This window comes from Nothobranchius furzeri, chromosome 9 (genome assembly GCF_043380555.1).
Source record: "Nothobranchius furzeri strain GRZ-AD chromosome 9, NfurGRZ-RIMD1, whole genome shotgun sequence".
Classification (NCBI taxonomy): Eukaryota; Metazoa; Chordata; class Actinopteri; order Cyprinodontiformes; family Nothobranchiidae; genus Nothobranchius; species Nothobranchius furzeri.
In genome coordinates, this window is record NC_091749.1 from 48,452,062 (window position 1) to 48,479,877 (window position 27,816).

Here is a 27,816-nt window from a genome sequence, read left to right on the forward strand (position 1 = left end):
ATTATATATGGGCACATCGTATGGGGCCCACCAGGGTTTGCCCGCAAAGACTCTAAACCCTCTGAAAACCCATGTAGGGACCGTTAAAATCAATGTGGGCAAAGATCTTTCTGAGCAAAACCCTGTGGGGCCACCATGGAAACCATGGAAAAAATCCACATGGGGCCCACCAATATGTGCTGGCAGGGTAGTGCGAGTTTCTCCGCTCAATAATATCAGAGAAGGAGAAACAACTGGCTGCTACCACCTTTGGGCTTTCCGATAAGGTCATGGAAGGGGCTTTATAAATTAAATCAAAATGAAATGACGGGACTGGTGGTTAGCACAATGTCATTTCCTCTGGCATTGTGGGTTTCCGGCCACGGCCGATGCGACTCAAGGATGATTCCTAAGGGGAAGTGTGAGTATTCTGTGATCTAGCTTGTTCTGTAGATTTGCTATAGCAGCTTTAAACCAGCAAAACAAACAAACAAAGCATTAAATATCGGTTGCAATATTAATCTTCCATGACTGACATCAATAAAATTAAACGTTACAGATGGGAAGAACCTAAAGTAAATGTGCTCAACAGTTGTGTTCAGTAAAGGCCAACGTTGAGATTATTCACACGTTCCACGTGTCTACACATGCCACAAACACACATCTCCGTACACCCTCTTCCTCTCTTTATGCACCGAATCTCTTCAAAGCTGATAGCGTTCCTGTCATAAATTTCTGCTGATTGTGCCACACTGACTCTTTAAACAGCTACCTAAAAACCCGTGAAGCAGAAAACTCAGAATGTGAACAGGTCATTAAGGTTTGCAGTAAAAGATGTGCACTGAAGTTTTAGTGTAAATGAAGGAATGTGACCTTAAATGCAGTGAACGAAATTGTTCCATCTTCAGAAAACATTTAAAAAATGAACTTGTGATGAATGGATGAACTAATCGTACCTCAGGCAGGAAAGTTATTACAAGGGTAAAATTTGTTTTATAAACCTTTGATAGCCAGGGAGTTAAAAAAAACAAGCAAATATATTAATTTAATCAAATGAACACATGAAAGCTTGACTTTTTTATGCAGCTTAACTTTTAAGTCCTTCAGGACTCAGTGGGTGAGTGTTGCATTTATTTTTCTTACTAAAGTCTGTAATTACGAACAATTTAAGTGTTTTGTGGCACCTTTTTGTTACCCAGCAGTTACGTTTTATTGTTTGATATTAAACTTCATGATGCAAACTGTGGGTACAATAAAACCATTCTCACTCTTCCCAGAGTCGGCTGTATTTATGATCCCTTGCCGTTCTCATTTTCTATGATCCTCTGTGTGTGTATGTGTTGGTAGATGATGCCATGAGAACACAAGTTGAACAGTTCGAGCGTGTTTAATGATGTGTGTATTTAAAAAGTGAAGGCACCATACTAGTATCTGAACAAAAACAAATCAGAATATTTCCATTTTGAATACGTAATTACATTGTAACAATTTAAATGCACTAATTAAGATTTTATAACCTGCAGAGCGTTCGGATAATAAAAAACAACTTCTAGTACAATCTAGCGCTGAGAATACACAGATGCTCAATGCATTAGTAGGCGGGATAAAAGCAAAAACACGGAAGCACCTCATGAGAACAGGTCGTTACAGAAGTCGCACAGCTCTGAACTTTTAATATGGCCAATTCAAACATATCAAATTTTCTTCCAGCTCTGCAGAGATGTGATTAAAATCCAACAAAAAAAGAAGAGAAAGTCTGATTTGTAAGTTTTAGATTGGCCGATCAGTACTGGTTGATTCTGACACTAAGTCAAAATTTTGACACATTACAAATAAAAATCTATTGAGCATCAATTCAGTTCAGCAGCAACTGAAAAGGTTAATCTGCTAATTACCTGCCAACAAATGTAAGAACCGAGTCAAAGCATAACACTCTTTTCTTCTTAAAACATGTTTCAGATCAAGTTTTTTGAGAAGGACCAAACAACAAAGGTTCAGAGGGTCTGGAAGCTGATGAACAAATAAATAAAAGCATTTATAAAAGACTGTGGCTGTTACTTTTCTCTGCTATTGAAGGAACGAGCAACACTGAAACGCTAAGTTGTGCTCGACACACGAACACGACCATCGTCCAACTGAGTTTGACTTTAGTCTCGTGACACCTCCGGGCCTCTCGGCTGCACTGATGGTCCCTCACGATGAAGAACGTTGTCAAAGCGTGGCGTCACCTCACAGCGTATCAGGAGGGTGTCATCTTTAACATACACTCTCTGACTCAGCTGCTGCAGGTGCATGAAGGTCACATAACCAAATCCTTTGGGATTGCGCGGAATGGTGGGCTTCTGAAAAGCTAGCAGGTCCGGCTTTGTCTCCATCACCTCCATGTGATGCTGACCCTCGGGTCCCTGGTCGAGTATGGCGAGCCGGATGGTCCCTTGGAAGGGCCAGGTCAGCTGCCCGTCAAAAGTTCCTTGCATGGTGTGGACAAAAAGTGAAATGTAGTTGGAGCAGCGTGGGGCAGTGGGGCTCTGCAGGTGGAGACGCAGACACAGCTTGTAGCCTGGGTGGCTGGTGTAGAAGCCGGGGCTGTGCTCCACCACGGTCAGGCCTGCTTCTTGGTTGCGCAGGAGGCCGGAAAATCCTCGGAGGCGCCAGACGAAGATACCATGGCACTGCTGGGCCTCTAGTTCTCTTACGGTGTCCTCCAGCACCGACACCCGGCGCCTCAGCTCCGCCAGCTGCCCTGCCTGTAGGCGAAATGAGTGACTGCATTTAAATTTCAAACGATGCAAGCTTATAACAAGGGTTATAACAGAACAATAGGAAGAAACAGCAGTTTTACTGGTAACAGATCTAAAAGTTTAATAGATCTGTTACCAACCTTCTTATCTTTCAGGTAACCCAGACCCAGGACTAAAGTAAGAGGATACAAGCGCTCCTCTGTGTTCAGTCTGCACTGGGTACTAAAATTCAGGCTGTGTTTGCCTTTGGCGTGGAAAAGCAAGAGTGCAAGTCTGCATTTTAATCACTGATCACATCTCTTTAAAATTCTCCCTCCATCTATACGCAGCACATTAAAGGCTGCACGTTGGGGCAGAAACATGAACACCCCTCCCGGCACACACACAACATAGAGATGCACAACTCTAGCCTTTTTTTAGACAGTGAAATTATTTAGAGGCTTCTGGGTCACACACCTGTGACGAGATGAGTAAGAAGCAGTGAGCGTGCCGAGTACAAAGACGACGTTCAACACACTCCGACATGAGCGGCATGTGAAGTGGCTAGGGTCTCCCAAATAAAGACGGGTGTATTAGCATAAACACGGATTCTTGTTTGCTGAAGGGCACAGCGTCTGACAAAAAACCCTAGCTGACCTGAATCTGAACTGTAGCTATGAAATATTCATAAAACCTAACAGCAACATGAAATATGAACTGATGGAAATAAAGAGCATCTATGTGAAAAGCAATTGAAACGACAGACAGCATGTGATACTGAGAAGCAACACAAAAATAATAAAAGGAGGATTTCTAGTCATTGTGGCAACTAACAACATTAACGCCAATAATTACGGGTCAAACAATTTGATCAATTAAATAAAAAATCCCTAAAGACAAAACTATTTATTTAATAGTTCCCATAACTGCAAAATATCCACAACTTTGTGCAATTGATGTATTTGTATGATTAAAACAGCATTCCCCGTGGACTCCGTGACTATTTACAATATGACCAGAATACAGATGCAGCATCCTGAATAATCAAAAGGTGGAGGTGCTCCTACCTATGCACCCCCACATACTAGCTAAGACTTGCAACGATGAAAAAGCAACTTTTGTGTTTCGAGATGACAGGATCTGGTTTACTAATGTCTACATTTTAATTACAAGTTGTTGGACTTCTGGGTTTCAGGGAAAAATGACTTGGAGTACCTTAGCAGTGCTGAGGACCCACCGTGTGATTCGGTGCTGAAGAAATGTGTCTATAGTTTGGGTTTGATAAACGACACAACTGTCGATCTAACGCGGAGCAAGCCTTAAGTTCCAGGTGATTTATCCAGCGCCGCTTACCTGCCATAGCCTGACCTGCCAGACTCACCTGCCGTCTATTCTACACAGAGGATGAGTCTGGGTACTCAGAGGCAGAGAGCACCATGAGGGGCGGGACTAGCCAGCTCAAAAATAACCAATCAGAAAAAAGGGGGAAATGACGACTGTATCGTGCAACGCTGTAGTTTTTTAGCTGTAGTCACACATGACGTCTGGAGACGGTGCACACATCTTTCTTTACAGAAAGGCTTTTAGCGCTTCCTCTTGATGTGGTTTTAAAGACGTGTTCAAGTCATTTAGACCAGAGGAAAGAGCTGCAGCGAACTCTGCTTCAGACGCCATCTTTGTGGTTTATGAGAAACTGAGCGACGCGGTGTGTGACGTACGCTGCTCAGCTCTGATTGGCTCAGTTAGAATTCTCAGAGGGGAGGGGTTATTTGAATGGGAGCGTTACCAGGCCCGTTGGTGGGTGGGTGAAGGGTCCGCCGGACCCCCAGAGAGGAAAGTACTGGATGCCAGTGACTCAGTGAGGAAAAAAAAAAGACAGAAATCCCCAGGGGGTCCATGTGACTCTGTGAGGAACACAGGTGCGTGATGGGGAGATGCCTGCACGAGGCCCAAGAAAAAGAAAAAAAGATAAATCCTGTTGGGGGGGGGGGGGGGGGGGGCAACCACGCACGCACACAAATAAATAAATAAATCCCATAACTAGTATCCCTGGGGTGAAATCTACCCAGAGCACTGAGTATATGTTTGACCCTAACATAGAGCACAAAATTAGGATTCAACAGGTGGTTAAGTTCAGTGTGCATCAGCTGATGTTATTAGTGACATTTTAGCATGTAAATAAGGAGGAATGTCTAGATATAAGCTGTGAAAATTAGCAGCACACATTGGCCATCGTTTGACCATTACCTCTACGCATCGGCAATAGGTCAATATCTAGTCCCTCACTTGTGTCTCTTTTAAGATGATGAGCTCACGCAGCTGATGATCCTGCTTCACCAAGCGTCCGTCCATCTCTCTGAGCCTCTGCATCTCCTCGCTGGGCTGACATGAAGCAGAGCTGATGCTGCAGCTTGCAGTTGGTCTGACGCCACCGCAGGCTGACACCAATGCTGCAGGTCCTGGATCTTCAGTGGAAACAGAAGGTCCCAGCATGCGCAGGGGCTTTGGTGTGGTGCCATTGAGGCTGAGGCTACGCAGATACTCAGCCATGTAGCGCATGTGCATCTGTGTGAACTCCTGCATGTGTTGGGCCAGGTCATGGCGCTGCATCTGCAGAGGGAACGCAATTTTTAGTTCTACTTTAAGAAATATCTGGTCTGGCTGTGTAACAACTTGGGTTGTTAAAGTGCTCATCTGCTCATTAATTCATTGCAGCGGTCTCTAGGATAAATAAACGCCTTGTGAGTCACTCTCCAAGGGAAAAAAAAAAGTTCTTGTGCTCCTGTTTCAGGAAGTAGGAGTCAGCTGGAGGAGAGGGGAGCAGACAACAGCAGTATTTGGATTTTAGACATCTTTCCTCTGATTGGCTAACAGCAACACGACTCTCCCACTGACTCTGCAACGCTGATGTTTTCATCTCCACAAACAACACAAGTCTGAAGGAGTTCTGCTGTGTTGTTGAGTTGCTAAAGCTAATGGTTAGCTTCTACTAGCTAAGATGTGCTCTGCTCTCTCCTGGATGCTAAACCTACAACAACCTTCCCCGTCTCGAGCCAAGGTGAGTGAGTACAAGAATGCTAATTTTCAGTATAACATAGATCTGTGTGTTTTTTCTAATCCGAGCATTTCCCTGTGTGTTTTATATCCGCGGCTAATACAGGAAATACGGGTAGAAGACTATTTTCATGTTTAGGATGCATGTGAAACTCAGAGTGAGTGATAACATTTCAAAATAATAAATAAAGAATAGTTTCTTAGTGAATTTGGTCTTTAAATATTCCTACTGGATCAAAAGGTCCCGGCCATCACCTACCCTTTCTTCACATCCGAAAATGCTGAAGTTACAGGCAATGGGAGCTTTGGGACAATCTGTATCACAGTGAGACTCCATCTGCAAAGACAAAACAGACCTGACTAGCAGCTCTTAAAGCTGTAACACGTGACCAATAGAACAAGGTAACTTCCTGTTTTAAACTGAAAATGATCTAAAGGTCGCTCTGCTGTGATTAAATGTTTCAACAACAGGGAAGCAGTGGCCGAGCTAGTGATTCGTCACAAACCATAAACCTTTGACACACTGGACATACAGAGTGGGACTTACATGGTCTCTGATGAGATCCAACTCACAGTACTGGCACGTCACGCTGGCAAAGAGACACTGCTGCTCATGAAGCTAAAAAAACGCAACAAAAACAAAAATATAAGACGACTAATACTCAGTTTTCAAAGTTGGATATCAGTAAGACAAATGTACCTCTTTCTCATCCCAAAAAAAGTGTGTCACGCAGTCTGGACATGATACAAGTCTTTTTTGGCACTCGACCGCTTTGTGCTCCTCTAGGTAGCTTTTCCTCACTGCCTGCAGGCACTGTGGGCACGGCACAGTGGTGAACTGACACTGCGCCAAATGATTCTGGAGAGGGCAAAAAGAATTATACAGCAACAATGAAGAAAATTTATACTGCAGCTGGAAAGCAAAAACTGAAATAACGATGATTGTTTACCACACCAGAGACGGATCAAAGTCTCCCCAAAGCCAAAATACAATGAGGAGGATATAATGAATAATAAGAATAATAAGAATCTGAAATATCCCAGGGAAAATTGTGAACTAAATACAAATCTCTTAATTATTACAACTCAGAGTCGTGAGTACATGACGAGTATCACTATTTTAAATCCAGAAACCTCCGTCTGTGGTTGACTGAACAGTGTTAGGAACCGTTGGAACGGTCAGAACCAAACATGTCAGCTTCCTGCTGTGTTTAGAGAAGATGAGGTAAGTTAGGCCATCGCTATCTTTTTTTATTTTAGAGATTAATGATAAAGATTTCTTTTTATGTCTGCTGTATAGTACACACGTTTATTTAAGAATAAAGTCTCATTAGTTGCCACGCACACTACCATCCTCTGAGGGAGCGGTGAGCTACAGACACAGCCACGCTCAAAAACCATGTGGTGGTTAAACCCCCAATCAAACTTTTTAATGCCGAGTATCAAGCGGGGAGGCATTGGGTCCCATTTTCAAAGTCTTTAGTATAAACCGACCCAGGATCTTCCAGTCTCAAACCACTAAATGCCTTAGCTAGCGCATGACATAAGAGTGACATCCTGTGGTCAAATGTGGGTACTGCAGTCCATGTTTCAAAACAAACAAGTCCACTCTGAGCAACTGTTGCCAGTTACAAATCAGCAGCAGAAGATTCTAGATGAAAATGGAAGGCAATTTGTACACAGTAAGCTGATCATTAGATAAACATGTTTCACTGTAATATCAAGGGCTGTAATATCAAGGGGACGACTGTGGAACCACTGGAGGAGATAATGCAAAGAAGGATTCTCCAGAGAAAATGATGGACAACCCTGAGCATTCTCTTCACCAGACTGTACGACAACGGAGGAGTGTCTTCAGTCAGAGGCTTCGTCAGTTTTGCTGCAACGCTGACCGCTACTGGAGATCCTTCCTGCCAACAGCCATTGTAATATACAATAACTCTTTGATGACTTGATTATTATTATTATTATTCTGGGGTACTACAGCAATCAATTTCCCTCTGGGATTAATAAAGTATTTTTGAACTGAATTGAAGTTGTTGGTATTTGACAAAAGTAGCTTGAGATAATTCACCATTAGCATTATTAGCTTAATGTTAACCTTTAGCCATCTCCACTTGTTAGTAGAGTAAAATTAAAAGATGCCATGGCTTCTTAAGGGTACAAGAAATAACATCTGGGCTGCTCCTGTTTACTGACTTAACATTATTTCCACAACACTGCAGCTTTTGCCGGCCAGTCTTGAAATATAAATGTTTGCGCAGACTTGGCAACCCCGCTTGTTCACATACGACTGCTTCTAGAATAGGGGTAGACATTTTTTACATGTCGGCATTGGCCAATATACCTTCTTAGTAAAGATGATTTAAAGTCAGGAACATCTCTGAGCAGCCTCGTGCCGTTACAGAGTTGCTCTAAAACGTATTTCCAATTAAAATCTCTCTTTATTTAGCGGTTCTGAATATTTATTAGTCGGTTCACAGATTTTTTTTTTTTTATGAACTCTAGTTACATGTCTTATTTTAACACAGCAGTGAACAAAATTAAGATTTACCAGCTGGTTGAATTCAGCTTTCAAACACAAATTCATTTTATGAAATTTTGTGCATCAACTGTTGTCATTAGTGACATTTTAGCATGAAAAAGGGTGGAAAACCTCTGAGTGTTGGACATAGATATCGACCCAAAATATCAGCAGCATAAATCGTTCATCAGCTATTGGCTGACCATGACCTTTACTTATTGGCATCAGTATCGGCAATAGAAAAACCAATATCGGTCGATCTGGAACCAGGAAGTATGGAAGAAGGACAGATTGTAAATAATTGGTCGTTTTAAAAGCAGAAAAACTGACAACCCTGCAGCCGTCAGAGGGGAAATCCGTTTCATTGTAACCTTCATCCCAACACGACTGAGACATTAGACTGTTTTGTTCATAATTCATTGTAAAATTCTTACTAATTTCACCTTTAACCGAAGGATCCAACATGTCATTTTAAAACAGGAACTGGATGAGAAGCTGTGTGTCACTTCAAATTCTAACCTCTAAGTGTCGGAGCTCCATTTTCTCGGCACAATCGGAGTTTGGACAGCGAACAGTTAGCGATAAAATCTCCCTCTTGGCAAAGTTATCGGGAAACAGTTGGTCTTCTGATAGCATTTCATTGTCCACGGGGCACCGCTGCCCTGTATCACTGCAGTGCAAGAGGAAGAACAGTAATTATTTAGACAGAGGATTAACTTTATCAGTTTACATGTGGGGCCTTGCATTTGGGTAAGAAAACCACAAAAATACTAGATCATTTAAATTCAGAGGACATTTAGAAAACTAGACTGTTGGAGGGGGGTTATGAATACAATATGAACTTTAGTTACTGTGTTGCAGGACTATTTTAAGAGCAGAGTGAAAACATACCGAATAGATTTCTCAATGCAGCTCTTGCAGAAGCGGTGACCACAGCGTGTTTGAATGGCGTTCCTTAACGCCATGAGGCAGATAGGACACTCGTATTTACTCTCTAGGGGTGGGTCAAATTCTACATCGTAGCCCTGAAGGGGGTCAGCAGCCTGGAGACAACTGGAGGAGTTACTGATGAAGGTGCCGGGACCCTCCGAAGGGCTCAGAAGATACTCTCGTTCCTTTTCCAGCATCGCTAAGGCACATCCAGGCAGCTCCTTGCCATTAACTTCATTATTGCTGTCCTCCTCCAGACTCCCCTTACTGCTCTCACAGCAAGCCATCTGTAGGAGGTCACAGATGGCTGAAAGAGATTATTTGTACAATTAAAATAGTTTTGAAAATAAAAATGCAACTGTAAAAAAAGAAGACAAATTCCCCACACAGCTGAATGTCCCTGTGTCCTAAACATGCTGATCACCACAACACTAAATAAACAAATGAAATATTCTTCTCCTCTCATTTCACTTTAGCCACTTTAACTTCCTCCTAACAACTTCCTTCGAGACAAGTCGTGCTACTTACATCACTGTAATAATGACAGCATCCATGGTTTTAGGACATGTCTAACATCTATATTACCTAAAAGACGCCCCAATAACTTCGTCTTCGTCTTCCTCCGCTTATCCGGGTCCGGGTCGCGGGGGCAGTATCCCAATTAGGGAGCTCCAGGCCGTCCTCTCCCCGGCCTTGTCCACCAGCTCCTCCGGCAGGACCCCAAGGCGTTCCCGGACCAGATTGGAGATGTAACCTCTCCAACATGTCCTGGGTCGACCCGGGGGCCTTCTGCCGGCAGGACATGCCCGAAACACCTCCCCGGGGAGGTGTCCAGGAGGCATCCTGACCAGATGCCCAAACCACCTCAACTGGCTCCTTTCGATCCGGAGGAGCAGCGGTTCTACTCCGAGTCCCTCCCGAATGTCCGAGCTCCTCACCCTATCTCTAAGGCTGAGCCCGGCCACCCTACGGAGGAAACTCATTTCGGCCGCTTGTATCCGCGATCTCGTTCTTTCGGTCATTACCCAAAGCTCATGACCATAGGTGAGGATTGGGACGTAGATCGACCGGTAAATCGAGAGCCTGGCTTTCTGGCTCAGCTCCCTCTTCCCCACGACAGATCGGCTCAGCGTCCGCATCACTGCAGACGCCGAACCAATCCGCCTGTCGATCTCCCGATCCCTCCTACCCTCACTCGTGAACAAGACCCCGAGATACTTAAACTCCTCCACTTGAGGTAGGACCTATCCCCCGACCCGGAGGTGGCAAGCCACCCTTTTCCGGTCGAGAACCATGGTCTCAGATTTGGAGGTGCTGATCCTCATCCCAGCCGCTTCACATTCGGCCGCGAACCTACCCAGCAAGAGCTGAAGGTCAGAGCTGGATGAAGTTAGGAGGACCACATCATCCGCAAAAAGCAGAGACGAGATTCTCCTGTCACCAAACTCGACACACTCCACACCACGGCTGCGTCTAGAAATTCTGTCCATAAAAGTGATGAACAGAACCGGTGACAAAGGGCAGCCCTGGCAGAGTCCAACCCTCACTGGGAACAGGTCCGACTTACTACCGGCTATGCGGACCAAACTCACGCTCCTCTGGTAAAGGGACTGAATGGCCCTTAACAAAAAGCCACCCACCCCATACTCCTGGAGCGTCCCCCACAGGGTGCCCCTGGGGACACGGTCATAAGCCTTCTCCAAATCCACAAAGCACATGTGGATTGGTTGGGCAAACTCCCATGCCCCCTCCATCACCCTTGCAAGGGTATAGAGCTGGTCCACAGTTCCACGGCCAGGACGAAAACCACATTGCTCCTCCTCTATCTGAGATTCAACTATCGATCGGACCCTCCTCTCCAGTACCTTGGCGTAGACCTTTCCAGGGAGGCTGAGGAGTGTGATCCCCCTATAGTTGGAACACACCCTCAGGTCACCCTTCTTAAAGATGGGGACCACCACCCCGGTCTGCCACTCCCTAGGAACTGCCCCCGATGACCACGCAATGTTGTAGAGACGTGTCAACCATGACAGCCCTACAACATCCATAGCTTTGAGATACCCAGGACGAACCTCATCCGCCCCCGGGGCTCCGCCGCTGTGTAGTTGTTTGACTACCTCAGCAACTTCTGCCCCCGAGATCGGACAGTCCATCCCCAGACCTCCCAGCTCTGGTTCCTCCTCGGAATGCGCATTGGTGGGATTGAGGAGCTCCTCAAAGTATTCCTTCCACCGTCCGACTATAGCCTCAGTTGACGTCAGCAGCTCCCCATCCCCACTGTAAACAGTGTGAGCGAGTTGCTGCCTTCCTCTCCTGAGGCGGTGGACAGTTTGCCAGAACCTCTTTGGAGCCGATCGATAGTCTTTCTCCATGGCCTCACCAAACTCCTCCCACGCCCGAGATTTTGCCTCGGCAACTGCCACTGCTGCACCCCGCTTGGCTATCCGGTACCTGTCTGCTGCCTCCGGAGACCCACAGACCAGCCACGCCCTGTAGGCCTCCTTCTTCAGCCTGACGGCTCCCCGAACCTCTGGTGTCCACCAGCGGGTACGGGGGTTGCCACCACGACTGGCACCGGCCACCTTACGACCACAGCTAGCAACAGCCGCCTCGACAATCGCAGAGTGGAACAAGGCCCACTCGGACTCAATGTCCCCCACTGCTCTCGGGACGTGGTCAAAGCTCTGCCGGAGGTGGGAGTTGAAGACCGTCTTTGACTTTACGTCACATTGTCTTCAAATAAAACCTTGAGGTTTCTATTTTGTTTTTGTGAAGTTCTCAGAGCTAATTCTTTCCAACTAAATGCTCAAACCATTGATTTACTTTGAACTTTTACTTTATAACACAATGAGTTAAATATTTCTCGTCAGTGTCTTAAAACTGGAGAAAAGTATATCAATTATCCGATAAATCCAAGTGTTTACATATTAAACGTGTAACAACAACAGTGTAATGTACTGACTCGTTATAATGAGGTACTATATGGGTACTATTAGCTAAAAGAGGCATCGTCCTTATCTTACAGCTGAATTAAAAGTAACCAAATTTAAACTTTTTAAATCGCAAGTCGATAAAACGTCACATTTTTAAGCTAATTTGTAACTCAGTAACCCTTAAAGCCAAAATTATCAGATAAAGTACACTTTTGTATGCAGCATGTTAGCAGGCGGCATGCCCAGATGCGGAACTGCAACTTTGAACCAAAACGACGCAGGAAACAGAAATAAGAAATCCAAAGATACTGACCAAAACAGGGACAAGTACACACACGCTTTCGACAGCAGGACTGCGTCTGTGACTATGAACGCTGACGATATCGCAGATAATCACCCACCTTTGGGTTATAACAGCCTCGAAGTTTTTGTTTCAGATTTCCTGTTTTTTGTTTTCCAAACGTCACCGAAGATGACGTGCCAACATTTTCTCTTTCTAGGCACGCGAGCGCCTCCCCGTGGCAGGAGTTCTGTATTGCCGCACAGCAGCAAAAGAGAGAGAAAAATGGCGGAGCTCAGGAAAATTAGTCCTGTGTGTTTGCCTTGCCGTCTCAGCTACACACGGAAAACCTCGTGTCACGGGAGGCTCTTCTTGATTATTTGTATACTTTTAGTGGATTCCGGGGGAGCTACGACTCATTGGGTTGTCACCGAGGATGGAAAAATCCAACAACAAGTATGTCAGTTAGCTCACTGACCTGCTAACGCTTATGTAGCTATTTATCAAGCTAACAATTTTTATTAGAATGACTAAAACAAACGTTTTTTTTCATCGTGTTGATTGAACCGCTGTAGCTTTGTTTTAAACTGAACACAACGTGTCTGCTCTGTTACACGTTACGTTCAGCAAACGCTTCAAAATGAAGGGCTAGTGACTCACTTAGCTTTACTGAGTAGAGGAACGCTGCTTTATCAGTTGGGCAAATGAGACAAAATCAAGATAACAGTAGTTTCATGCCTAAACCAACGTACTGTTTAAGTGATTAAACGCTAAGAAACTGTCCGCTTTAGTGGGATCGAGGGGACTGAGCTGTGTTTGTTTATGTGTCAAGCTTGCAGGCGCTGACAGGATGAAGTAGCACATCTGAGAGTAAAGAGTGTCATGTACACAAACCTTCGCCGTCATCTATGGTTTTAATTCTGTGATCTTTGCACTTTCGTTTCAGGTGGACTCTCCTTTAAATCTGAAACATCCGCATGATGTTGTAATCTTCATGAGGCAAGAGATGCGGGTTAACTACCTCAAAAAGCTGGAGGTGTTTATTTTTTCTTTTAAAAACAGAGTGCATGTAGATATCTCTTTTTTTTTCTTTCAAATAAAATATTTACATAAAAATAGTGATTATCAGCAAAATCCATTGTGTCTGGTTACCAGTAATTCATGTGCTTTTATTTATTACATTTGAACAGAAGCAGCTAGTAGCACAGAAGATTCATATTGAGGAGAACGAAGATCGAGACACGGGTTTGGAGCAGCGACACTATAAAGAAGATGTTGACTGTGTGATGGCTAAGGTACCATTGGGAGACCTGGATCTTTATGACGGCACTTATGTCTCCCTGGAAAGTAAAGACATCAGGTAAGGTCTCAGGTAAACTCTCAGAGCAGACAGACAATATTTGAATGTATACAGTTTTTTCCAGTTTTGAATTTACAGAAAAGTTCTGTAATGATTGTTTGGGTTTTTTTCCCCTACTTTTCAGCGCTGAAGACTACGTTGACTCACGGTCTGCTCTGCCGCCAGATCTAGAGAAGCCAGACTGTGCAAATGTTTTTGAACTACCTTTTAGTATCCATGCTTTCCAGCATCTCAGGGTGAGCAAAAAATTAATCTTGTGAATTGTCACATTATTTTTTTACCCCTCAGCATCTGTGGTGTGGGAAATAAACTATTTGGAGATTTGATCATGTAAGAAAAGATTCATACATGAAGGAATTATGTTATTCTGTTGTTATCTCTACACAGCATTCATGTTCTGCTGTGGGTTTCACTAATTCTTAAAGAGCTAGTCACCCCCTACCAGAATATTACTCCGCTCCCACTCCCTGTTTGAAAAATGCAACAAATGCTGTTACCTAGCAGACCAAGAGGGCGAAGCCACTAACAAATACACACACACACAAACAGGCTCAAAATGACATTGTGACATCATATGGTACCAGCTACCGTTTTAAGGTACCTCTTAGCCAATAGCAATGGCAGATTTAAATTCAAATGCAGTGCAGTTTTTACCTGACAACTGCCCAACACTGACAGTTTTAGGCAGAAAATAAAATTTTTAACTAAAATGCACTAAAGTGCACAACTATTGACTACACATGTCTACAGCTCAATTAGACATATTTATATAGTTTATCAGAAAAAAAAAACGTTGATTTCAGGGTTTCCCCCAGAAAATGGGTTAAAGAGCAAATTGCAGGTAATTTTTTTTCTAATTCATATAAAATGCTGTCCAAAAACTACTATTTAAAAAGCTTATTGTGGATATTTGGTTTTAAAATATATAACAGCAGAGTCTTTCTAGTAGAACGTGGCCTTTCCCAGCAAAGCTTTTTTCTAAATCTGAACCTCTGATATAACCAAAGGGAGTTAGAAGCTAGGCGCTGCCTCAGCTCAATGTGGAGAGTGGGTAGTTTTAGCGTAGAGAGACAATGTTTTCCAGTTGTGTTTACTAGTGGTGGGTTGTGTTCATGTTGATAAACTAGAGTGTGTGAAGGCTGTACCAACTCCAGCGTGTCCGGACATTGAGTCCCCGGGTCTCCAGACAAGAGAAACAAGGCCTCTATCTCCGTGCCTGAGGGCGTTTTGTGCAGCTGTAGCCCGCATCGGTCGGTACCGGGACAGAGAGGTCCGCGCTGGGCTCCAGAAACCCGTGGTGGGGTTTAAAAAATTTTTATGAGGATTTCTGGAGCTCGGATCACCGTCAGAACCGACCTCCAGAAGAGACGCGTGGCTCAGCGGACCAGCTGGTTTCCGGGTTGGAACCGGATCGGAACCGCCGCCTTGACCACCAAGAGAGAATGTGCGGCTTTTAAAAATACCAGCTCGACTGTCTCGCTTGTGTTTGGGCCAAATCCAGCTCACAGAAGCCCGCATGAGCTCCAGAACCGGATGACAGGCATCTCTCTCCCTCTCTCTAAGCTAAACTACGATACGTGAACAGATATTAGCGAGTATGAGATCGCTGACAGACGCTCATTAGTATCAATATTATATTAACTGACGATACTATTTTAATTGTCTGGTACATGATAGTAATATGTACAATTTTGGGATGTTAGCACACGAGTTTAAGCTAACTTGGTTAACTCACCAGACACCTGCCCCCCCCGCCACAGCTCCTCCTGTTGGATGTGTTTTCTTCTTATTTTAATGCTTTCCTGATTCTATTTCAATGCTTTGCTAAAAATATTTATTTTTTTCTTGTTATTTTAATGCTTTTCTGAAAAGTATCGGCGGATACTCAAAATCAAATGACTCGGAATCGGATCGGGAGCAAAAAAATGTCATCTGAACATCCCCACGTGTAACACATCTCTACTCTTTGCTTATTCCAGGGTGTACAGGAGAGGGGGAACTTGACCTCTCCGCTTCTTTCTAAGGATGATCCTATTTTTAGTTCCTTGTCTAAAAAGCTGGGCCACAGCGTAGACGAGGTGGGCCATCGCATCCATCAGAGCCTGCTGAGGGTAATGTAACCTGGACTTCAGTGCTTCTGTAAAACCAGCCTAAAACCTGGACTAAATGATTTAGGTTTAGATTCAGTTTTATTACTTTATGTGTGATTTTGTGTCAGGCAGCATCGGTGAGTTTTAGTTTTCTGCAGAAAAAGAAACATTTTTTTGTGAATGTTGCGTTCTAGAACTCTTCTTCCTGGGTTCTGTACAACATGGCGTCGTTTTACTGGCGTATGAAGAACGAGCCTCAGAAGGCGCTGGACTGTGTCATGCGAGCTTTACATTTCTCTCCCAGGTAAATTCCTGTTCTGCATCATTAACTTTGCTGGTTGCCACACCAGAGTCCTCATGGGTGTGTCTGTTGTGGTTACAGGCAGCACAAGGACGTAGCACTGATCAACATGGCCAACATCCTGCACCGGGCCCACTTCTCAGCAGATGCTGCGATTCTCGCTCACGCAGCGCTGGACCTTACCTCAGATCTCTTCACCAGTCACTACACTTTGGGAAACATTTACGCCGTAAGTAAAAAAGAAAACCAATCAGAATTCAGTAGTTTGCTTAGGATTTAATTGCTTTTTGTATTAAGCAGATTTTTTAAATCATTCTATTTTAAACTTTACAGAGCAAGGACAGGCCCATATATGATTAAAATGTTACTGTTCACACTGTGAAGACGTCATTTGTTCTGAAATATAAGATACTTGAAATGTTTTGTCAACTCAGAAATAAGACGCTTGGATTAGATGAAATCCCACCCCCACCCATATGAATTCCACCCAATTCATGATGTAATCCTAGATCCCCAGGAAGGTATCATGGAGCATGACAAAGAAGAAATCAGCTTTGGCAACGTGCACGCCTGTGGTGAACTGGCGAACGGAGCGCCGGGACATTTTTTCAGTGGCCTGGTCACTGAACTGAACAGTAACTGTAGAGTGCATCCGCCCACTCCGGAGATTCTCCATCAGATAATCGAGTCACTAACACGCACACGTCACTGTGGCCTTTCCATCGGATGGTTTTAACGCTGGAATACTACTAGTTTGAAGAAGTAATCTGTCTGAAAACCACTCCCGTATTGGTGGTGGTTTAACAAACAGTCTGACTCAGTTTTTGAGAGCTCTTGAAGATAAAATCTAACCATTTCTGCAGATTCTTCAGGAAGACTGGACAGGGATCCTGTTCTCCTTGCAGACAGAAACCCATTTTGGGTTCTAGGCTTTATTTAAAGTGCAGACTAGAAAAGAAAGTAATCACTTGTTCACATCTGTGTAGATTAAACTACACGTCTGTAGCTACACGGAGAGACTGGATGTTGGTGTTTACAGTCCGTGGTAGAAGGGATTCCACAGTTTCCTGAGTCCACACAGGAGCAGTGCATGATGACTCAAAACCTTTTCGTCCAGGCATTTGCAATAGCTTTGTAGGCCTGTAGAGGGTCTGCAGCTGAGGGAGCAGAGTACACACGTAAAACCCTACTGCTTTGGGGTAGGCCTAGCCAAAGAATTGATTGAATCAAGTAAATCAATTTTTATGTATTGGCGCCTTTTTGGCTTCCGTAGCGTTGTTTGTCATAGCAATATGGCAAGTGACAACAACGTCATAGCACACACCAAACAGCAACAGCAAGCAACAACGGCTAGTGGTGAGAGTGGGAAGTTTGTTCCTAAGAATAAAATCATCTGTTGTTTGGAACTGGTATGGGTTTGCTGCGACAGACGTGGAGCAAGAGAGCCCATGCTGCATTTGCCTAAAGCCCTCTGCAGTCAAAGGCAGCCGCACCACAAACCTATTTCAGCACCTGAAACGGAGGCATCCAGCCGAAATAAAAAATGCCAGTGTCTCCGAGACGAACAAAACTGCAGTGACCAACAAACCATAGCTACAAACAGCTAACTGTAGCCAAATCCATTGCACAAGGCACCGCATATGACAGGAAATGGGCACGGCGGAAAACAATCACCGAAGCAGTAGCTTTGCACAAAGAAAGACATGCTTTCGATTAAATAAAAGCAAAAAAAAAAAAGCTTTAAGTTCTCTTCCATTTGTACTTATTGTTTTTCTTAAAAATTGGGGAGGAGGATCGAAATAATATCGCAAATTGAAAAAAAAAATAGAATCAGTGATTTTATTTTAGGCCATATTGCCCAGCCCTACTATGGGGTGTCGAAATAACAATTAAACATGGTCAAACGTTCCAAAACGTGGATTTTGCTTGCTTTCGTCCCATTAAAAGCTTAGTTTAATATTGGTAAATAGATTATATTTAAATGTCCTGGCTGTGTGTAGAATATGTGGCAAGACCGTAAAATGTGAACACCGTGGTGGTGAACGTTGTTTGTTTTAACACAATGATGTTAATTTTTCATAAAGATAAAAGAAAAAATAAATCTGTGTTCTGACCTACCAGCATAATGTAATGCGCCTTTGTGCTTTATCCGTGTGTACAACTCTATTTTCTTGTAGTCTGTTAGTTTGAGTTGTTCGGTGTAGAAATCTGACTTTGACCCGAACCACCTCTGTGGTCTTTTAATTGACTCTTCTGCTGCGGTCCCACCAGATGCTTGGGGAGTACAACCACTCGGTGCTGTGTTACGAGCAAGCCCTGCAGGCCCAGCCGGGCTTTGAGCAGGCCCTGAGGAGGAAACACGCCGTGCTCTGTCAGCAGAAACTGGAGCAGCGCCTAGAAGCCCAGCACAGGTGCACCAGTCCTCAAGTACACACTCGGGGAGCTGCTGCTAAAGCTAAACCTCACACAAAAATAAGATATCAGGAATTATTCAGATGGGGTTTATTGTATGAAACCTTCAAATCTTGGCATTTCAATTTTCAGTGAAATTGTTTTCTGCTGAGAGAAAATTTGCAGAATAATCCGAATCAGACATACATTTTAGAAATTGGCTGGTTGGTGCACAATTCCAAAAAATCTCTGTGTTTCTGGTGGTTAACCATCCATAGAACCATTGATCAGTCAATCTGAACATGTATGTAAGTAAGAAGTTGTCTCGGTCCCTGTTTTTAATGCCAAAGATCCTGTTTATTCCATCTCCATTGTCCCACGGTCATAGGTCTCTGCAGCGGACGCTGAACGAGCTGAAGGAGTATCAGAAGCAACACGACCACTACCTCCGCCAACAGGAGGCCCTGGATAAACACAAGCTCCTGCAGGAAGAGCAAATCCTACGCAACATTATTCACGAAACCCAGATGGCCAAGGAAGCTCAGCTTGGTGAGACACGGCGCCTAAACCTGGACATGAAGGCAGAATGATCGCAAACCCTAAAAGTCATTCATCTACTTTTCAAATTTAAGATTCTGAATAGTTCATATTATGGTGGAGGTTATAATTTAGCTTCTTTTAAGCTGAATAATCCTGATGAGTAGGGAGAATGAGCCTCATTTCAGCATCATGAAGGGCAAGCTGATCAGACGTTGTGCTGTTGTGTTTGCAGCAAACCCATTTAGATGCAAAAAGCCATGTTTTCATCATCTAACTTGACTGTTTGTAAAATAAGTTTTAAATGTTTCTTGAGTTTTTGACAATCTGTTTTTTTTTTTTACTTCTCTAGTTTGTCTCCATGACCTTGACACCTATTCAAAAAACATTTGATGGTTAGAAAATGAATGAAATCCAGTCATAATGGAAGTTTGTATGTGTTGATGTTGAGACATTTCTACGATGCTATAGTTATGTGCATGCATGCTGCGTTAATGAACACGTTTTGCTGTGAGAAGCAGCAGCAGCTGAGGAGTGTGTGTGTGTGATGTGTTTCAGGGAACCATCAGATGTGTCTGCTGGGTCACCAGCAGCGCAGCCTCTACTGCCCCTTTGACCTGCCCGTGCGCTATCACCGGGGCGACCTTTTTGAGCATGTCCAGTTTGTCCAAGTGAGTTTGGGATCTTTTGATACCATGCTTAAAAATCTGCATCTACACTCAGAATTTTAAATCTGCACAGACCTGACCTTGTCACTAAAACAGTTAACTAGAAAATCTCTTCATTAAGAAACAGAAGAGATGCTTTTGAAACCAACAGATGTATCTATCTGGAGGTCCTGGTTGTGAATGTTCTGAGTGTTGGGCCAGTGGACCTAAGCACATTGTCTTTAGAGAAAACTGCGGATGGAGAACAGATGGTATTTACATATTTGTGTCAGATGAGGTCCCGTGTTGACGTGTGCTTTACTGGTGATGCTGTTGGCCACACTTAACCAGTGTGGAGCCTAAAACACTCTGCTGAAGGTGAATAATCCTAAAAATTACGTTTTTTCTTGTTTGTTTTTTCCCCATTGTATGTGATCAGAATAAAAGTAATACAGCAATAGACAAACTGGACCACAGAGGCTGGTGATCTCCATCAGGCTACAGTTCTGTTTTGTTTCTTTGAGTGCAGTTTGGAGAGGAGGTGTCGGTAGCTTCCAGCCTGGCTCTGATGTCGGAACGCAGCTCAAACCAGACAGCGACCAGCCCGGAGCTCCATCCCTCTGTCTCTGGGGATCAGGACCCTGCTGCTGCCCTCTGGAGCAACCATCAGGACCACACACAGGTAGGAGAGAAACACAGCACGGGGTCTCTCTCTCTTGGAAAATGGTTGCTATGACACCATCACATGCTGTAGTTCATGTAAACACTTTTGAGGTTTACATCTGATAATATTCAGTTTCAACTAAATCTTTTGAAAATCTTCAAGTTGGAGCAGAGCTCTGTACCCTTCTACTCTTTCTCTAGGGATGCACCCGTATGAATGTCTTTGGGCTGATACTGATAGCCGATATTAATATCACTGTTATGGTCGATAACCTATAGTTGCCAATACATATATGTCACCCACAGTGACACATACGCTTCTGAAATCTGCAAATTTTGAATAGACTGAACATTATGCAAGCTGAATTTTTAAATGTCTTGCTTTATTTCTTCAAAGTGGAATTTGCGATATGTAATTCTATACAAACACATTTACGCTTCTGAGATGAGTACCACATCACCCCCCCCCCCCCCCCCCCCCAATCCTCATAAACAGATACACTAACAGAAACAAGATGGGAAAAATATCAGTTGTTAATATCGGCCCAGTTTTACTCATCAGACAGATACCGATATGTTATAAAATGACTAACATCGGCCGATACCGATATTGTCCATCCTTGGCTTTGACAAATGAATGCTTTTTTCCCCCCATCAGTGTCTCACAACTGTTGGAAATGGACCAATAGAAAGTAAATAAATGATTGTTATTGAGCTGATTGGTCGATTTAAAGTTTGTTAAAGCTGATTAAAAACCCTAAAGGTGAGAGTGATTTACTTACCTTTATCTGTTGCTTTTAGGACATCCAGAAGATACTATGGCCTCAGAAGAGTGACTGTGCACATGAGTACCCTCTTGTCCCCCCCGCTCAAATGCTGCCAACCTTTTACCTGTCACCTGAATCACAGGGCCTCAGGTCAGTTTGTTTTCACTGCATGTTTACGTGGGTGCAGTTGTATGAGAAGGGTTTGTAGTGATAAAGCTTGGGTTTATTTTGCTGCAGAGATTTTAATGTCTTTGTCCCTGTTGTCTACCTGGTCTATTGAGTGATCCAGCATTTCTTATTTGCTCAAATCTGTTGCCTGAACCTGCCTGTGACCCACTAAAACAGCAGCCATGGTTGAAAATGCTCTTCCTTTCTCCTTCGGCCCTTTTCTTAGCAGGCTTTTGGAAGAACAAGAACAATCAGAGGTGTACGAACAAGGGCTGCATTCCAGCTCTACTTCCTTGTAAACAGATTGCTCTTTAAGACTAACTGGAACAAAATATCTGTTAAATGGAATGCAGTTCCTTTGATGTGATGAATATTTAGCATTTGGTGTTTCTATTAAACACTAAAGCCTAATTCATACTTATCCTTCTGCGTCGGTACGGAGACATGCAGCGCCATTTTGCGTCAACGCAAGGGCTCTCAGACGGGCTTGTGGAGGCTGACGGAGACATGCCCCAAATTTTAACTATCCGTCGAAAGAGACGAAGACAGCAATCAAATCACTTTTATTGTCACGTCACATGTGCAGGTACACTGGTACAGTACATGCCAGTGAAATTCTTGTGTGCGAGCTTCACAGCAACAGAGTTGTGCAAAAATACAATAACGTAAAAACAAGCAAAGTATAAAAATAGCTAATCTAAGTAATGATATATATATAGTATGTAAAGCAATGCAAGCTTGTGATTGGTCAGGACGCTGCTTCCTGTTTTCATTCGTCATCAGCACCATCTTTAGAGATATTTAGCGGCAGACACGGAACAGATTGAAGAACGCATCATGGAAAAAGTCTGAAAATATGAATGTTTATTCACTCGTGACTGAATGAGTACAAAGATATGCAGCAGGCGTTTTGTTCGTGGATGGAAAAGATGAGAAACGTGGGTTTAGAGGTGCCGATTACATAAAGAGGTGAAGAGGAATGAGGGACAAATGTGTCCGTGTTAAAAAGTCTCTGAAATACATTAAAACAATGTAAACACAATAGTAAATACACTATCATGGACCGGATACATGACTAATGGTGACAGGATACCTCAGAATAGCGCTACGTCCTGTAGGAGTTGGTAAATTGATTGCTTTCGTATTACCTCTACTTATGACCAGTAAGCTGTGATACTCTATATAAATATATAATATCTACCTGCTTGGTCTTTGGATGTTTAATCAGAAGATTCTAGGATTCTTTGTTTATTCAGGGATTGTAGAAGACTTCATCTTGATTCAAGAAAAGAGTCAGGTTTATAAAAAGTAAGAATTTATTTTCTAAACAATTAAAACATGACAAGTTAACTAATATTTACTGTGATGAATGGATGGATCTAGGTGGATGAAATGTGATGTATGGTGCCTTTGTGTGAATATGATGTTAATATGATGTTATCAGAACATTCGTATCTAGAAGAACTGAGTTCTGGGTGTAAAAGGGAAAGAATTTGGTTTGCGTTGAGCTATAAGGTTGATTCTTATCAAAAAGGCATCAGACGCTATCTATGTGTCTACTTCACCCTTTCTTGGAGAGCCTCTTCGTGGATCCGAAGGTCAGAGAGGTCGGATGACCTCTGGCGCCGAGGTTGTAGAATACCGCAGCACCGACCCTCCAGTCCAGAGATGTTTTCCGGGTCACCACAGATGGATGGAACCGTTGAGTCTAGGAGGACTCTTAAGGAGTCGGAACAATATCAGCTTTGTTCTGCAGGAACCGTTTGCTGTGTCAGCAGTAGGCAGCTTTTAGCAGGGTTTTGGCAGCTTGCCAAAATTGCTCAAGGCTAAATAGTGTCGCTCCGGACTGCCGTTCCGGAGCTCTTTCTCTAGAACTGAATGCTGAGTGATGAAAGCTGGAATGCGACTGCTACTGCTGAATCACCAGAGTGATTCTGTTTTGTGATTTACTTGGCCATTCGGAGCGTGCCATGTAAAGGGTTATTACCAAGATAACTTCTTCAGAAAACACTCCTCCTTGAGATACCGGATGCTTTGATCTGGGGTAAAGACAGGCGCGTTGCAAGCTTTTCAAAAGTGTGGGGGATGTTGTCTGTGCCTAAAATAAGTTCATGTTATTCATCTCGTTAGTTTAATTTCCATAATAGCGGAGCAGGTGCGAATTTTAGACGCGTCACGCATGTCTCCGTTTTAAACATGTTTAAACTGTTCAGAATACAAATCCAGGCTCTGTCTCGTTAGATTGGTGTAACTAGAGTTTGTACTGAATGAAACTTTACATTAAACCATGTTGAAAAGAAAAGGATCCGATTAAATCGTTTCCCCCTCATTTACAGTCAGTACAGCGCAGTGCGCATGGCTCTGAGGTTAATCAAGTTTAGTTGTTTCTCTTTGCAACAATCTTCACAGGAAGGTAAAACAGTTAAATGGCAGGTTACAGATATTTCCATTAGACTGTTTATTTTGACGGATAAACTCAAGGATGTTGGTTGTTTTTAAATAATTACCCCGGCGCACACTGATGCACACACAGATGAGCTGACATTTCAATCGTTACGCACATCGTAGAGGAAACTAAATAAATCAAGATGATTCCCATCAGAACATCAGAGCTTTATACTGGACACTGTGCTCAGCGCGGCTCGGAGCGTACACGGTGGACAGTGAGCTGAAGATCTGTAGAGGGGTTCGCAGCGCAGCGCAGTGCAGAACCACGACGCATGCAATAAGATTTCCTCCCACTGAAGCGGTCTGGAAAGCCGGTCTCTCTGAGGGATGTGTCACTTGGAAAAGTGTTCGCTGATTATGAAACTTTGGCTGAATAACGCTTGTTCCCGTCTCTAATATGGAGATGCATGACACATCCAGTCTGTCTGAGGCAGAATAGCCTTTTCAGCTCAGAAAGCACCTGCAGAGACATTTGATCACGCACAAAGTTCATGTGGAGCAGAAGCGGTCGGGCCACGGCAGGTGAAATGTTCCTAGCCTACATGAAGTGAAACTGTTTAATTGTAACATTAATATGTTACTGGACACGCTGGTCTGGTTGGTTAGACCAGTGTTTGAAGTGGAAAACACACACACACACACACGCACACACACACACCAATTAAAATAATGCTGATAGCATGGACTAGAAGACAGGTGATGGTTTACGTATTTAAATGATGATCAGGCTGCTGTAAAATGTAATCTCCATCCACATCCAGGCAGAATTATCCTCTATTCTGTCTCTATTTTCTCTGCTCTTGTCTGGGCTGACGTAGCTGACGGAGCGCGCGGCGCGCCTAGTGGCTGTGATGCACATTTTACGCATTTGGAGAGGTGGGCTGGATGCTTTGCTTTTACTGGAAGATGATCCACTTAACGCACGGGTGTAGACTACATATTAATGACAAATGAATGAAAATTAAAGAGCAAGTCACCCCCTACAAGAAACTTACTTCACTCCCACTTCATGTTTGAAAAATGCAACAAATGCTGTTGCCTGGCAGACCGAGAGGGCGGAGCCGCTAACAAATACACACACACAGGCTCACAATGGCATTGTGACATAATGTCCCAGATGACATCATAGCATACCTCTTAGCCAATAGCGGTGGCAGATTTAAATTCAAATACAGTGTAGAATTTTTCCCTGACGACGGCACAACACTGACAGTTTTAGGCAGAATATTTGAATTTTAAAGAGCCAGTCACCCCTTACAAGAAGCGTACTTCACTCCCACTTCATGTTTGAAAAATGCAACAAATGCTGTTGCCTAGCAGACCGAGAGGGTGGAGCCACTAACAAATACACACACTCACGACATTGTGACATCATAATGTACCAGTTTACATCATAGCATACCTCTTAGCCAATAGCGGTGGCAGATTTAAATTCAAATGCAGTGAAGAGTTTTTACCTGACAACGGCACAACACTGACAGTTTAAGGCAGAACATTTAAATTTTAACTAAAATGCACCAAAGTGCAAAACTATTGACTACACGTGTCTGCAGCACGATTAGACACACATTTATATAGTTTATCAGAAAAAAAAAGTTGATTTGGGGGTGACTTGCTCTTTAACCAAGATGCACTGAACTGCCAAATTATTGACTACATGTGTCTGTAGCATGATTAGACACTCCTTTATATAGTTTATCAGCAAAAAAAAAAAAGTGATTTGGGGGTGACTTGCTCTTTAAATTGTGAGTTTTTACTTCATATTTTAGAAATAAAAATGACGGGGGAACATATTTATGACGTCTTTTGAAACGAAATTTTCTAGCGCGACCTGCCTGCTTCACTTAAATCACTGCTTATTAAGGTCCGTCCAAAATGACCGTGGCCCACCCAAAAATGAAAACCTGGCGCCGCGCCTGTTATAAACCTCTGCAAATTGTTGTTCTTCACTTTATCAAACTCCGGCTTTGTACAGCTAATGCCGAGATGTAAAATTATGAATTGAGTCGAGCTCTTCCGTCCCTCCCTCTCCTGCTCTCCTGGAAACCCGACATCGGCTGTCAGAAGCGGGAGGTGAAGAAGGAGATGAGGCAAACAGAGTGAGTGCGACATAAAGAAACCAGACTGGTGTGGAGGTGAGCAAAACAGCTGGAAAAGTGAGGGTGTCAGTTGAACGATCTCAATAAGAAAAGTGTGGGTGTTGCATCCCCCACATCCCCCACGGGTGCGACGCCCATGGGTAAAGAAATAACTGTCATGAGTTTAACCTAACTTCAACTTGTCCTTGTGTCTGGTGCAGGTGACGATTTCCTTGTCATATCAAACATTACTGATTACCATATATATAAATCAATGTAATACTTCATTTCATTTCAATGATTCAAGCACAGATCAAAGAACCTTATTGATTTAAGCACAGATTAATCAAAACATTATTATTATTATACGAATGATTAACTCAGATAAGCTGAAGCAGTCCTATTATTAACAGTCCCGTCTAGCCTAGATAACGATGCAGGCTTGGCACAGAAGGGCCTTGAGAAGGGAACAGTATTGTTGACACTTTAACATGTATTCCGAGCTGCGGAGAGCCTGGGCTGATGGAATAGCAGGATCCTGCAGATTAAAAGCAAAACATGCAGACTCCTGTCTCCATGTCGACCAGATATTGAAGGGGTCAAACTGTACATGAAAACTGACCATTACTGGACATTACAGCCCTCTGTTGTCCTGTCAGGGAATTATTTTGCAACAATCCCCAGTTGATGGAGAAAAACGATCTGAGAGCAAAACGTCTCTGTCAATGCGTCGCGGAGCTGACGGAGAAGTATAAATTAGGCTTAAAGGAAAAGAAAATGGCCTATGTCTGAATTTCTGAGAGTCATTTAGCTGAATGTTGATGATTTAGCTGCTATGAGGTCTTCTCTGTATTCAGTGTTGCAGTACTCTCTCCAGAACTGCATGTTGACTAACATTTAATAACACAACTTATTCCCCAAAGCGTTTGACGTTTATTAGCACACAATGAAACGCTAATATTGAGCTTTAGGTCATGTAACTAATAGGGCTGCAACAACGAATCGATAAATTCGATGAAAATCGATTACTAAAAGCGTTGGCAACGAATTGCGTCATCAATTCGTTGTGTCGCACAACTCTTCCAAAAGCGCCCCCCCTTCCCGCCCGCCGTTGCGCGCAGACCAGAGCAAGTCAGATCAGCGCGAGGGAGAGCCGCAGATCAGCGCGAGGGAGAGCCGCAGATCAGCGCGAGGGAGAGCCGCAGATCAGCGTGAGGGAGAGCCGCAGATCAGCGCGAGGGAGAGCCGCAGATCAGCGTGAGGGAGAGCCGGTAGCGGCAGATCAGCGCGAGGGAGAGCCAGCAGACTTGCGCTGCTGCGAACCGGTTCTGCATTGTTGCACAGCGATCCAGGCAGCTGCTTCCAGCGCACGGTCCATTCTCAAAGTGGCGCAACCAAAAAACTATAATTAGCACACGATCGTTCATGTCCGCACATGTTCTCTATTTTCTGTCTTATTTGTGCCTGAAGCGCGCTACTGCAGAGCTCATCACCTGTGCTGTGGTGATGTCACCTCACGCAGCATCGAAAACGCGCTCTGCGCTTTTCGGTCAGGAGATCCCTTTGATCTGCTCAAAAGTAACTGATGAGGTGAAAAGGTAAGAATCCAGGCAACAGATTTTCTAGAGAGTTTAGAGGAGATGCAGGAAGATGAGAGACAGACAGGACAGGAAAATAGTTCAATAAAAACAAGAAAACAAAACAAAGTGTTGAAAAGTAAAATGTAGGTAGATTTATCACCACTACACGTTTTTACCTATAAAAAACAATAAGTTATACACATGTCATGTTTACACATCTGATACAATTCAGATCACCTTCAAAACTCAGTCACACACCCAGGGCCGTTTCAAGACATTTTGGGGGCCAAGGCAAAATGCCCCCCCCCCCCCCCCAATAACTGGGCTCCCCAGAAGCCTCTGTGTAATTCATGCCCTCTCCAGTAG

At 43.6% G+C, this 27,816-nt stretch overlaps 2 protein-coding genes across 5 annotated transcripts in view; one reads left to right on the forward strand and one right to left on the reverse strand.

Moving 5' to 3' along the window:
- Window positions 1-1,347: 1,347 nt before the first annotated feature.
- On the reverse strand, window positions 1,348-12,681 carry traf6 (TNF receptor-associated factor 6). 4 transcript variants are annotated; one of them, XM_015956342.3, is made up of 8 exons: window positions 12,542-12,681; window positions 9,169-9,514; window positions 8,797-8,947; window positions 6,454-6,612; window positions 6,301-6,372; window positions 6,013-6,090; window positions 4,986-5,309; window positions 1,348-2,726 (listed from the first exon to the last, which is right to left on the reverse strand). In XM_015956342.3, the coding sequence occupies exons 2-8, from the start codon at window positions 9,492-9,494 to the stop codon at window positions 2,127-2,129; spliced, it is 1,710 nt and encodes a 569-aa protein (XP_015811828.1). In that variant the 5' UTR covers window positions 9,495-9,514; window positions 12,542-12,681; the 3' UTR covers window positions 1,348-2,126. The 4 variants fall into 4 exon arrangements, with proteins under 4 accessions (XP_015811828.1, XP_015811830.1, XP_015811827.1 ...); XM_015956344.3 differs by having other exon boundaries at window positions 9,169-9,494; window positions 12,542-12,602; XM_015956341.3 differs by having other exon boundaries at window positions 12,454-12,589.
- ttc17 (tetratricopeptide repeat domain 17) overlaps window positions 11,749-27,816 on the forward strand; it is a 39,292-nt gene continuing 23,224 nt past the window's right edge. The window contains exons 1-12 of the mRNA XM_054732230.2: window positions 11,749-12,876; window positions 13,367-13,456; window positions 13,611-13,780; window positions 13,905-14,016; window positions 15,760-15,891; window positions 16,065-16,174; window positions 16,253-16,400; window positions 18,443-18,582; window positions 18,951-19,111; window positions 19,658-19,770; window positions 20,276-20,428; window positions 21,211-21,326. Of these exons, the coding sequence (XP_054588205.2) occupies window positions 12,364-12,876; window positions 13,367-13,456; window positions 13,611-13,780; window positions 13,905-14,016; window positions 15,760-15,891; window positions 16,065-16,174; window positions 16,253-16,400; window positions 18,443-18,582; window positions 18,951-19,111; window positions 19,658-19,770; window positions 20,276-20,428; window positions 21,211-21,326 (1,958 nt within the window). The 5' untranslated portion in view covers window positions 11,749-12,363. The remainder of the gene's footprint in view (window positions 12,877-13,366; window positions 13,457-13,610; window positions 13,781-13,904; window positions 14,017-15,759; window positions 15,892-16,064; window positions 16,175-16,252; window positions 16,401-18,442; window positions 18,583-18,950; window positions 19,112-19,657; window positions 19,771-20,275; window positions 20,429-21,210; window positions 21,327-27,816) is intronic.